General features: G+C 39.0%; 1 protein-coding gene and 1 pseudogene across 1 annotated transcript in view; one reads left to right on the forward strand and one right to left on the reverse strand.

Moving 5' to 3' along the window:
- The window catches only part of LOC106801494 (cytochrome P450 2C19-like), a 281,591-nt pseudogene that overhangs the window by 171,391 nt on the left and 96,432 nt on the right, over positions 1–13,768 (forward strand).
- LOC101405409 (cytochrome P450 2C21-like) overlaps positions 2,527–13,768 on the reverse strand; it is a 39,568-nt gene continuing 28,326 nt past the window's right edge. Inside the window, exons 7-8 of the mRNA XM_087432308.1 lie at positions 5,169–5,310; positions 2,527–3,040 (exon numbers count right to left, since the gene is read on the reverse strand). Of these exons, the coding sequence (XP_087288434.1) occupies positions 2,859–3,040; positions 5,169–5,310 (324 nt within the window). The 3' untranslated portion in view covers positions 2,527–2,858. The remainder of the gene's footprint in view (positions 3,041–5,168; positions 5,311–13,768) is intronic.

Here is a 13,768-nt window from a genome sequence, read left to right on the forward strand (position 1 = left end):
CTGAGCGTGTGTGGACTTCTAGTGTCTTATGAATATGTCAGAATTTTTCAAAGCCTCGTATGAACTTCTCATTCTCCAGCTTTTTCCTTTAACCTTTTTGGTTAGTCTATTGATGATCCCAACTGTTATCCACAGCTTCAGGCATCCAGGCTCTTCAAAAATGGCCTCTAATTGTTTCGAACAAATGCCCCTGGGGAAAAGGTTGATTGTACTGGGCAAGCTCATAGTCACATCAAATAAAGACAATTCTGCATGTGGGGTCTTCCAGGGAACTGCAAGACAAGTCAAATAATGACAATTCTCCAGAAATAGGGCTTTGAAGAAGCTCCAACTCCATTCTGCCACCTCCAGTGTTGTTAGACTGCTGCTTTTCGCCATGTTTATGGGTTATCGCTTTCTAAGCTACTTCAGAGTAGAGGAGATAAAGGAAGGGAATAAGGCAAGTTAAAACATCAGAAAGCTCACTGTTCTTACTGAGATTTATCCATCTTGCCTGAATAAACATTCTGCAGATTGACGCAAGCCTTTGGCTAATTTCTAAGTTCTGAAAAAATTGATATGATAATTTTTGCCTGTGCTTTCATTTACATTGAGACAATATTCTGAAGTTATTACTCCACCAATTTTGCTGACATCCTTCAGTCTAACATTCAATAGAACTAATGAGAGTGTATATCCTTACTTTTTTCAAACTTATGGGAAATGGGTTCAATATTTCACCATTATATAAGCATTGTCTAGGATTTTGGAGATATCCCTTTTCAGATTTAGGAAATACCCATATTTTTCTCAACTTGCTAGAATGTTTATCATAAACAAGTGTTGAACTTTCTCAATTTTTTCTACATTTATTGAGATCACATGTTTCATTAGCTGGGATTTTATTTTTACTGTGTGCTACATATTGTCCATCAAATAATGCAATGATAATTTGAGGCTCTGGATGACATTAGCTTTCTCCAGCCAAAAGTATGCTCTCAGCAAGCAGAAAATGTTTAGGGGTGGATCAATGTAATGTAATCAGTGATTGACATTATTTAAAGAGGACTCTAGTCTTATAAGGATTCTTCAACTTCAGGCTGATTCTTAACCCTTGGTTGCAGAACTTAATTGTCACCTTCAGGCTTCAACTGAGGTCAAAGTGTTTACTTGATCTTTCCTACTCAGCTAGTTCTGACTGTCATTTAGGAGCATTAGAACCTGAAAAGAGTTTTTCGCACATTCCCGGGGCTAGTAGGAAATAATTGGACTTTTGTAATCAGCCTTTCGCGTCTCAGCTCTTGATCTCAAATGAGCAATCACCTCAAGGGTAAAATCACGTAAAAAATCAGTCTTACCAATATGGATTTCCTAAACCCTCTACTATGTTGTCCTCACAAATCCTCACAGCACTATTACTTTCCTATGCTGACAAACAAATATATATATAAATATATGTGTGTATGTGCGTGTTTGATGAGTCAGACAGACAGAGATATAGACATAGATATAGATGTTATTTCTGAAAATTTCTGGTCATTGCATTGAAATATTATTTGCAGATGATAGAAGTTGCTACTTGAAAATTCCATGAAAGGTAATCAAAAATTACTAAATCTACCAAAAAATTCAATCATAATATATGCAAGAGTTTGGTCAAATAGTGTTTCTATTACACTCATGATAGAAAAGTAAAAGTATATAATTTTTAGTGCATTTAGTATCTATGAAAAATATATAATTTTAGTGCTTTAGTATCTATGAAAAATAAATGTGCACATATATGTGCAGCCATATCACATCTAGGAAACTATCAAGAAGAAATAGTACAGGAATAATAAAAGATATATGCAAGTGATAGAATGTAACAAAACTTCAAAAATTCAAAAATAATCTAAATATCATTGAATAGTGAGATACTTTTAAAATTATTATGTATTATAAAATTATTATAGCCATATAAGCCATTATTATGAGATACATTTATTTATACTGCTTGTATACCTATCTATATGTTACTATATAAATGTCACCATCAAATCATAGATGTATTATATATAAAAATATATGTGTATATGAACATATATTTATATTACATATAAATACATCTGTGTGTGTATACATGCATATGTGCACAAACATACACATAAAAACACACATATATTTCTGTACGTGTATGTTTAAATACAACCATTCATACATATTATCTTCCCCTCTTCTTTGCCTTAATATATCTGTGTATGCATGTCTTTAACCACTAGATGAAAAGAGGAAAGACATCTTTGGACAGACTGACAAATTCAAGTTTTATCTCATGTTATTCCCTCTGAGTGGAATGATTTTCCTCTGTTTTCTCCCTACATGTATACACATATACATACATACACCTATACAAACATACCTGTCACATTTTAATAACCATAGGGAAAATACAGAAATTATACATGCCAAACTGTCAAGAGATCATTCCCCTGGAGAACTAGATAGAAGTAAGAGATGAATGAATCTCACATTTTATTATTTTTAGAAAAGTTTTACCTCATGGGATAATTTCTAATTTTCAATTTTTAATAAAAAATATGATGTTTTCAAGGTGCCTTCTATTTTGTACACACTGCCGATGAGATGTAGCTTAAGATCTAAAAATTGTATTACAAAAAGGAGTTTATTGAAGACAAAACAGTGAGCTTTATTTCATGCAGGGAAATTAGAACTGAACCTTGAAGGATGAGGAAAATTGGAAGAGACAGGGCTTAGGAATGTCATTTCTGCTCTTAAGGGAGAGGTGGATAATAGCTAACACACAGGAGAGAAAGCATCTGGCTTGTTCAGATGAGGCTAGAGACTCTTGATCTGAGATCTGGCAGCCTGCCCTTTCTTCAGACTGGAATGAAGCAGAGCTCATAGAAGGGCGGTACAGAGCCTATCCCACTGAAAACTGGGGTGGTGTCAATGTCTTTTGGATCAACCAGAGGTTTCAAGGTAAAATGCTGTATGATGTTGGTCAGGAGTAAAAACAGCTCCATGCGGGCCAGGCCTTCTCCAAGACAAACTCTTTTTCCTAAAAATGACACATAAAACAAATATTCATTCAATTCTATTTCTGAGTTAGCACACAGGGAGGCTTAAATAAATGTGGAATGAATAAAGAAATATATTAATAAATGACTAACTAACCTATGGCTTCTTCCATCTACACCCAAACCCGGTTTCCTTCATTTCCTCAGCACATATTTCTGTGACACATGCCATATGGAAAAAACTTTTCTGTATACCCACATTGAAATTGCTTTGCTGAGGCTTGCCAGTGATGTCTTTCTACACACACACACACAAACACACACTCACCTATTTCAATTGGCATGAGACACACATTAGACTTTTCCATCTACCTCCCAAGACTGAACAATAGATTTATTTCTCTTTATCTGGATTCTGAAGGACAATCTTAAACTCGTCACGTCCCAGCTTTAAAAAATTTCAAGAGCTTAGCATTGGTAAGTATAAAAAGACAAATCACAAACTAGCCACAAGAAGTACTAATTATTCACTACTCCCCCAAACAGAATGGCAATTTGAAATGTTATCTCAGATTCCATTCATTCCTTCACTGAAACAGTCTCCCCCTCTGGTCCTCCTGCTGATATTCTCTACATGCTTCTAGATCCACCTCAGATGCCATTTATTCTATGCAAACTTCCTTCACCTGCTCAGGGTGTACAATTCACTCCCTTATCTGTTCTCCACAACGCTCACTAATGCTTCTAATACAGCACAGTTCACACAAAACTGTACTAATTCATCTGTCTCACAGACTGGAATATAAACTCTTCAGATAAGGCCTTAGATCTTGTATTGATTCCCACAGTGTCAGGACAAAAGCAGGCCTGCAAGCCTTGCGAAATGAATAGAAATCTCGAGCAGGCTCATTCTGCAATAGTGGACCCAAAACACAGGAAGAAAGATCAGGAGCAGTACAGCAGCATCTTGCTTTGAGATCATCCTGGACACTGATCATAATCCTGGGACCACAATACAAAGGGTTGCTCGATACCTATTTTCTTAGATATTCAACCAGGAGCAGATCTATTTTTGTCCCTGTTTCAGTTACTCCAGTATGAAAGGCCCTTCACCCTCTGCTCTTCCCCCTGCTTCTCCTTTGGACTGTGCTGAATATTCTCCATTCCTCCCTCCTCCAGATCCATTCTGTGTTTGTTTGTCTCATGCCTATGCTGTGTTTGGGAAGCTGATTCTAGGGACTGCATAAACCCGGAAGTTATTTCCATTTTGGGTTCTGAATAAATTCAGAGGATTACGTATTGAAGAGGTCAGAGTATTTATTCCCTCAATCCTCCCTGCCAGACTACAGTTTAGGCACCAGCTGTATTCCTCTATCTATAGATGCATCTATTGTTCAGGCATGCACTCTCTCTTTGCCAAAGGTCTATCTTGGTTCCAGTAATTCTAGTAACACCCCTTCTGACCTAGGGTGGTAACATCTTCCTGCTGATGCTCATCTCTGAGCAAGTCACCATAACTTGTTACTTCCCTTAATTCTGCCCACATCTCTGAAAACAGTCTCTTCATTAAAATTACTTTAATTAACCTTCTTTTGAGTGTGCCAACTGTTTCTTTCCAGGACCCTGCCAAATTGAAGGAAGATACTCAAATGTTACTTCCCGCAAGAAAATTTGCCTTACCCTCCAACTACTCTTCCCCCTTCCCCTGTCCCCAAAGGGCAAGAGTCAGAAGTTACTCTCTATGGGCTTCCACTGTGGCCCCTCAAAAACCTTTGTCACTCAGGTGTCTCATGGCCTAAGTCGCCTTCCCCTCTCTTAGAGACATGATGTGTTTCTGATTCATATTTGTATCCCTGAATTTGAGCATGGATCTGCTACATATAAGGTCCTCAGTGAAGTTTATTAAGTGAACTGGCTTTTCAAGGCAGGTGAAAAAAAACTTACTGGAATTGGACTTCCAGCAGGAGCTCTTAAGAATCTTAGCGGTGGGTTATGGGGCAAGCTTAGTGAGGACAGACTCCAATCCAATTAGAAATAACCTGGACTTTGGGAGTGGTGCCTCAGGCCTCATACAAATGACAATTTGTCCTGCCCAGAGTAGCCTCCATGCAAAGCTCTTCCTAATCTCACTTGACCCCTGATATAAGGATAAAAATGAAGCTTGCTTGCCTGCTGAAAAAGCCAGGAAGTAGTCACTCTTCTTAAAGTTGCCCCTTTCATCAAGGAAGTGGCCAGGATCAAACTGCTCTGGGTTGGGAAACTCTTTGTCATCGTGCAGGACAGACGTTAGGGACGTTAATATGTTTGTGCCCTGATACAAACAGAAACAGATAAACTGGGTTACAAAGAAGGTCATGGAGCTTGAAAACAAAAAAGCCCCTCATCTAGTCATTTTGCTTTATAGACGAGGAGATTGAGGCACAAAAAGGAGAATTTATTTGTTCTATGTCACACAAATTAATGACCGAGTCTAACAGGTTTTATATCATATAATGTCAGTCCAGGCACTTTTCCTGGACTCCAAAGCCATCCTCTTCAGTTTGTAGCTGGACACCAACACTTCCTTTTAAGAAAATTCACAGAGCTCTATGGAGTGCATTATTCTTAACAAAGAAATGGCAGTATTGTCTAAAAGTGTTGATATCACTGAAAATCAATCTCATTACTTAGATCCAAATATTCAGTCTTCTTCAAAATTCTACCTTAATGGCTATGTTCTTGAAAACTCTTCACTTTCCTATCAAGACGAGAAACTTGTTATGTAAGTATCTCCCACCTTCTGTAATATTCTTTCAATTGAAATGTTGCATAATCTTGTGGAAATGAGAGAGCATTTATGGTTTCTAGTAGGGTTTTCCAAAACTCAGAGATATAGTGTAACACAATGATTTGGAGTTTAGTTTTCAGAATCAATCAAATCTTTCTCTCTATGACCACAGGTAAGTGTTTAACATTGCTATGCGTAATTTTCATCACTAGTAAAATGTAAACAACATTTGGATTAGTTTATAGTAAACAAAAAATAGGATAATATATTAAATACTTCTCATACAAATATTACCACATGCTAAAATGCTCAATAAAGAGAAGCTTTTTTACTGTTATGATAAGGATTTCATTTACAATACCTTGGGATCTTTTAATAAAGTCGTACATTTATTACACAGCAGAGACAAAATTCAAATCCACATCTGTCTGAATGCTTTCTGGTATATGGTATGGGTTTTCCAAATATGTGATGTAGTTATTTTTCCAGAAAGCTCATGGATAGAATGCATAGACTGTCATTTCCATATGGAAAAATGAGAGAGAACCTGAAGTTTCAATATTTCCTGACCGTCTTCCCTATAACACAACTACTCTCGTGATTCATTTTCTGCCCTGTGTGGACTTAGAGAAATGCCCTGAGCGTGAAGTATAGGAAGATAGTATGCTCAGCCCTAGAACAGGCTTCCATGTAAAGTTAATCTGTGACAAAACACTTCTCCTGGCTGATGAGAACATCTAATTCAGGCTTTGATAGAGTAGCTGCTTTGGAGTTGACCTAACAACTAAAGCAAATATACATCCAGAAAAAAATATATAAAGTAACAGTTTTCCAGCATTGAACAAGAGGCAATTCAGGATTGTGATACTTTACTAAAGAAAATAAGGTAGGTCCTGGGGGCGAGTCAAGATGGTGGCGTAGGCAGACTCTGAACTCACCTCCTCCCGTGGACACAGCCAATTTACAACTACTCGTGGAAAAATTACCCCTGAGACAGAACTGAAAACTGGATAAGAGGAACTCCTGCAACAACGGACAATCCTAACTGGGGTAGAAGAGGCAGAGACCCCCTTCCGGAGAGGAAAAACGCCGCCTTCACAAGCCGCCAGCTTCACAGTCGCCGGGAGCAGCTCACAGGTACGCACCCTCCCTGGAGGCGCGGGGCGCTGAGCCGGGGAGCGCACCTGCTGTGGGCATTTTGTGGAGCCAGCACAATCAACAACAGGGGCATAATATCTGACTTTGCCTGCTACTAAAGCATTGGGTAGCACCCCCAGAAAACCTGGTTCACAAAGAAACTAAAACTGGCTCTTAAAGGGCCCGCGCACAAACTCACCCATTCCAGAAAGCATCCTAAAATCACCAGAAAGAAAGGTGCACAGTGCTTCGGTGACAAGAGACTCACGTAATAGGCCCTGAGTGCATCTCGGTGAGGGGTGAGACCTCTCCAGGGACTGGGATATTGGCGGCGGCCATTGTTGTGACCTGGTGTGAGCGTGCTGACACAGACGTCATTGGAGTTTTCCCTGAAACCTGCTAGCCCAGGGTCTGCTCCACCCGCTAGAGCACCGATTTAATCCAGCTCAGCCAGGACAGGCAGCCCACCCTAGAGACTGGCCCCACCCAACAACAAGCCCTCAGGCAACGTGTGGGCCTGCATAGATTGGTGACTGGATTCTCTGCAGCCTGGCAAATGAGCTGACTCGAGCGGGGCAGGGTGTGCACAAGGAGCGGGTGGAGAGTGTGGGGTGGTGGCGGAGTGTGTGGGGCTCCCGCCGTGGAGAGACTGGGTCTGCTTGGGGAGGTCGGGGCACTCACACGGGGCAGGACTGTGTTGACTGTGTGTGTGGACCTGTGGGCAACAGGGCTTGTCAGCTGCAGAAGACTTGTGCTTCTCAAAGACCCACATAGGAGGTTTGCCCCACCTTCCAAAGCCTGAAATAATTGGGTGCTCCTGTGCCTGAGGCCAGCCCCACCCAGCTGCAATCCTCAGAGAGCTGACAAGAGACCTAATAGGCTAGAGGTTTACAGCAATTCTAAGGCCCTGAGCCTAACAACTTGCCACACTGGGGGCTTACTGACTTAAAAGAAATACTGCAACACAAATGTGGTATTAGAACTTACAGCCAACTGTGCTGGGGCTACCCACACCAGATAAAGAGACTGAAGGGCCCACAACAACTACAAGCAGCTGAGCATTACAACAACTGGCCAGGAGCATAACTCAGCCTCCCTGGGCGCCTATAGGGAGAGCTAACAGGCCACAATAGAAGGACACACGTAGCCCACATAGGGGCCACCCCTAGAACATTGAGAACTGAGGGAAGCACACTGGAAGCCTCCTAAGGCATCACTTACATAAGGTCACCTATCCAAGAGCAGGAGACATAGCTGACCTACCTAATAGGTAGACACAAGCACAGGGAAAGAGGCAAAATGAGGAGGCAAAAGAATACATTCCAAGTAAGGGAACAGGACAAAACCCCAGAAAAGGAACTAAGTGAAACAGAAATGAGCAACCTACCTGACAGAGAGTTCAAACTAAGAGTGTTAAGGATGCTCACTGATCTGGGGAGAAGAATAGATGAACTCAGTGGGAATGTCAACAAAGAAATGGAAGATATAAAAAAGAACCAATCAGAAATGAAGAATACAATATTGGAAATGAAAAACTCATTAGAGGGACTCAAAAGCAGAGTAGAGGATACAGAAGAACGGATCAGTGAGCTGGAAGAAAGACTAGAAGAAATTACCCAAGGTGAACAGGTAAAAGAGAAAAGAATTAAAAAGAGTGAGGACAGTCTAAGGGACCTCTGGGACAACATCAAGCGCACTAACATCCGTGTTATAGGTGTCCCGGAAGGAGAAGAGCGAGACAAGGGGGCAGAGAATCTATTTCAAGAAATAATAGATGAAAACTTCCCTAACCTAAGGAAGGAAACAGACATCCAGGTACAGGAGGCACAGAGAGCCCCAAACAAGATAAACCCAAAGAGGCCCACACCAAGACACATCATAATCAAAATGTCCAGAATTAAAGATAAAGAGAGAATCCTAAAAGCCGCAAGAGAATGTCAAGTTACATACAAAGGAAACCCCATAAGGCTATCAGCTGACTTCTCAGCAGAAACCTTACAGGCTAGAAGAGAATGGCATGATATATTTAAAGTGCTAAAAGGAAAAAACTTACAGCCAAGAATACTCTACCCAGCAAGGTTATCGTTCAAAATGGAAGGAGAGATCAAAATTTTCCCAGATAAGCAAAAATTAAAGGAGTTTGTCACCAAGAAACCAGTGTTACAAGAAATGTTAAAGGGACTGATTTAAGGGGAAAAGAGAAGACCACAAATAGGAAAAATTATCTATTTCCACGATTAGAAGGTAATGGATACAAATGCACAAAAAAGAGGTTAGATATGATATCAAAAACATAAAAGGAGGGAGGAGGGTAGTTAAAGAGTACAGCTTTCAGACAGAGGTAAAACTAAAGTGACCATCAATTCTGTATAGAAGAAGTAAGGAACAGAGAAGAACTACTAAAACACTGAGGGAAAAAAAAAAAAAGTTAAAAAATGGCAGTAAGTACATACTTATCAATAGCTACTTTAAACGTCAATGGACTAAATGCCCCAATTAAAAGGCATAGGGTGGCTGACTGGATAAAAAAACAAGACCCATATATATGCTGCATACAAGAGACACACTTCAGACCTAAAGACACTCACAAACTGAAAGTGAAGGGATGGAAAAAGATACTCCACGCAAATGGCAATGAAAAGAAAGCTGGGGTAGCAGTACTCATATCAGACAAAATAGACTTTAAAACAAAAACTGTAAAAAGAGACAAAGAAGGGCATTACATAATGATCAAGGGAACAATCCAACAAGAGGATATAACACTTGTAAATATCTACGCACCCAATGTAGGTGCACCTAAATATATAAAGCAATTATTAACAGACATAAAAACTGAAATAGACAGTAACACAATAATAGTAGGGGACTTTAACACTCCACTTAAACCAACGGATAGATCATCCAAACAGAAGATCAATAAGGAAACATTGGCCTTAAACGACACTCTAGAACAGATGGACCTAGTAGATATATACAGAGCATTCCATCCAAAAACCGAAGAATACACGTTCTTTTCAAATGCACATGGAACATTCTCCAGGATTGATCACATATTAGGCCACAAAACAAGTCTCCATAAATTTAAGAAGATTGAAATAATACCAAGCATCTTTTCTGACCACAACGGTATGAAACTAGAAATCAACTATAGGAAGAAAATCAGAAAAGCCACAAATACATGGAGATTAAACAAAATGCTACTGAACAACGACTGGGTTAACGAAGAAATCAAAGAAGAAATCAAAAAATACCTGGAGACAAATGAAAATGAAAATACGACATGCCAGAATTTATGGGATACAGCAAAAGTGGTTCTAAGAGGGAAGTTTATAGCGATACAGGCCTATCTCAACAAACAAGAAAAATCTCAAATAAACAATCTAAAAATGCACCTAGAGGAACTGGAAAAAGAAGAACAAACAAAGCCCAAAATCAGTAGAAGAAGGGAAATAATAAAAATCAGAGCAGAAATAAATGAAATAGAGACCAAAAAATAATAGAAAAATTAATAAAACCAAGAGCTGGTTCTTTGAAAAGATCAACAAAATAGACAAACCTTTAGCTAGACTCACCAAGAAAAAAAGAGAGAAGGCACAAATAAGTAAAATCAGAAATGAAAGAGGAGAGGTTACAACAGACACCTCAGAAATACAAAAGATTATAAGAGAATACTATGAAAAACTATATGCCAACCAATTCGACAATCTGGAAGAAATGGATAAATTCTTAGAATCATACAACCTTCCAAAACTGGATCAAGAAGAAGTAGAGAATTTGAATAGACCAATCACCAGTAAGGAGATAGAAACAGTAATCAAAAACTTCCCCAAAAATAAAAGTCCAGGACCAGACGGCTTCCCTGGTGAATTCTACCAAGCATTCAAAGAAGATTTAATACCTATCCTTCTCAAACTCTTCCAACAAATTGAGGAGGGGGGGAAGCTCCCTAACTCATTCTACGAAGCTGACATTACCCTGATACCAAAACCAGACAAGGACAACACAAAAAAAGAAAATTACAGGCCAATATCACTGATGAACATCGAGGCGAAAATCCTCAACAAAATACTAGCAAATCGCATACAACAATACGTTAAAAAGATTATACACCATGATCAAGTGGGATTTATTCCAGGGATGCAGGGATGGTTTAACATTCGCAAATCAATCAACGTAATACACCACATTAATAAAATGAAGAACAAAAATCACATGATCATCTCAATAGATGCAGAGAAAGCATTTGACAAGATACAGCATCCATTTATGATAAAAACTCTGAATAAAATGGGTATAGAAGGAAAGTACCTCAACATAATAAAGACCATATATGAGAAACCCACAGCTAATATCATCCTCAATGGTGAAAAACTGAAAGCTATCCCTCTAAGAACAGGAACCAGACAAGGATGCCCACTGTCACCACTCCTATTTAACATAGTATTGGAAGTCCTAGCCAGAGCAATCAGGCAAGAGAAAGAAATAAAACGGATCCAAATTGGAAAGGAAGAAGTGAAACTGTCACTATTTGCAGATGACATGATTTTATATATAGAAAACCCTAAAGAATCCACCAGAAAACTTTTAGAAGTAATAAACGAATATGGTAAAGTTGCAGGATACAAAATCAACATACAAAAATCAGTTGCATTTCTGTACACTAACAACGAAGTAGCAGAAAGAGAAATTCAGAATACCATCCCATTTACAATTGCAACAAAAAGAATAAAATACCTAGGAATAAACTTAACCAAAGAGGTGAAAGATCTGTACACCGAAAACTATAAAACATTTCTGAAAGAAATTGAAGAAGACACAAAGAAATGGAAAGATATTCCGTGCTCTTGGATTGGAAGAATTAACATAGTTAAGATGTCCATACTTCCTCAAGCCATCTATAGATTCAATGCAATCCCTATCAAAGTTCCAACAACATTTTTCACAGAAATAGAACAAAGAATCCTAAAATTCATATGGAACAACAAAAGACCCCGAATAGCTAAAGGAATCCTGAGAAAAAAGAACAAAGCTGGAGGTATCACACTCCCTGATTTCAAAATATACTACAAAGCTATAGTAACCAAAACAGCATGGTACTGGCACAAAAACAGACACACAGATCAATGGAATAGAATCGAAAGCCCAGAAATAAACCCACACATCTATGGACAGCTAATCTTTGACAAAGGAGCCAAGAACATACAATGGGGAAAAGAAAGTCTCTTCAACAAATGGTGTTGGGAAAACTGGACAGCCATATGCAAAAAAATGAAAGTAGATCCTTACCTTACACCATACACAAAAATTAACTCCAAATGGATTAAAGACTTGAATGTAAGACCTGAAACTGTGAAAGTTCTAGAAGAAAACATAGGCAGTACGCTCTTCGACATCGGTCTTAGCAACATCTTTTCAAACACCACATCTGACCGGGCAAGAGAAACAATAGAAAAAATAAACAAATGGGACTACATCAAACTAATAAGCTTCTGCACAGCAAAGGAAACCATCAACAAAACGAAAAGACAACCTAACAATTGGGAGAAGATATTTGCAAACCATACATCTGATAAGGGCTTAATCTCCAAAATATATAAAGAACTCATGCATCTCAACAACAAAAAAACTACCAACCCGATTAAAAAATGGGCAAAAGACCTGAACAGACATTTCTCCAAAGAAGATATACAGATGGCCAACAGACACATGAAAAGATGTTCAAAATCACTAACTATCAGGGAAATGCAAATCAAAACTACAATGAGATATCACCTCATGCCCGTCAGAATGGCTATAATTAACAAGACAGGAAACACCATGTGTTGGAGAGGATGTGGAGAGAAGGGAACTCTCATACACTGCTGGTGGGAGTGCAAACTGGTGCAGCCACTATGGAAAACAGTATGGAGATTCCTCAAAAAATCAAAGATAGAACTACCATATGATCCAGCTATTCCACTGTTGGGTATTTATCCAAAGAACTTGAAAACACCAATTTGCAAAGGTACATGCACCCCTGTGTTCATTGCAGCCTTATTCACAATAGCCAAGACTTGGAAGCAACCTAAGTGCCCATCAAGGGACGAATGGATACAGAAGCTGTGGTATATATACACAATGGAATACTACTCAGCCATAAGAAACGACGAAATCCAACCATTTGTGACATCATGGATGGACATTGAGGGTATAATGCAAAGTGAAATAAGTCAGAGGGAGAAGGCCAAATACCGTATGATTTCCTTCATTAAGTAGTAGATAATAACAACAATAAACAAACACATAGGGACAGAGATTGGATTGGTGGTTACCAGAGGGGAAGGGGGGAGGGAGGAGGGTGAAAGGGATAATTCGGTACATGTGTGTGGTGATGGGTTGTAATTAGTATTTTGGTGGTGAACATGATGTAGTCCATGCAGAAATAGAAGTACAATGATGTACACCTGAAATTTTTGCAATGTTATAAACCAATGTTACTGCAATAAACAAAAAATTAAAAAAAAAAAAAAAAAAAAGAAAATAAGGTAGGTCCTATAGTCACTCTGAATTTCTACCTGAGAAAACTTTCCTCCTAGAGTGCAGGGAGGTTTGTGCCAAGCAAAGTGGAGCTCTTTTTGAGCTGAAAGGACAGAGATCAAAATTTGCCACCTAGAATTCATGAGGAAGGATAGAGGACAGGAGGAATCTACAAATAGGAGGGATCTCAAAAGTATACAAGACTATTCTCTGTAAGTCCATGGCTTTGGATGAGTGGTACATATACAGGAGGAAACTCCATGAAGCCTGTCAGAGTATGCCTGCTGGAGAGCTGAGAACTGAAGGTGGATACCAGACGTTGTGCAGATCAGATGAAGTCCCAACCCAG

This window comes from Ceratotherium simum, chromosome 6, assembly GCF_057802395.1.
Source record: "Ceratotherium simum simum isolate JZ-2026a chromosome 6, ASM5780239v1, whole genome shotgun sequence".
Taxonomy (NCBI): Eukaryota; Metazoa; Chordata; class Mammalia; order Perissodactyla; family Rhinocerotidae; genus Ceratotherium; species Ceratotherium simum.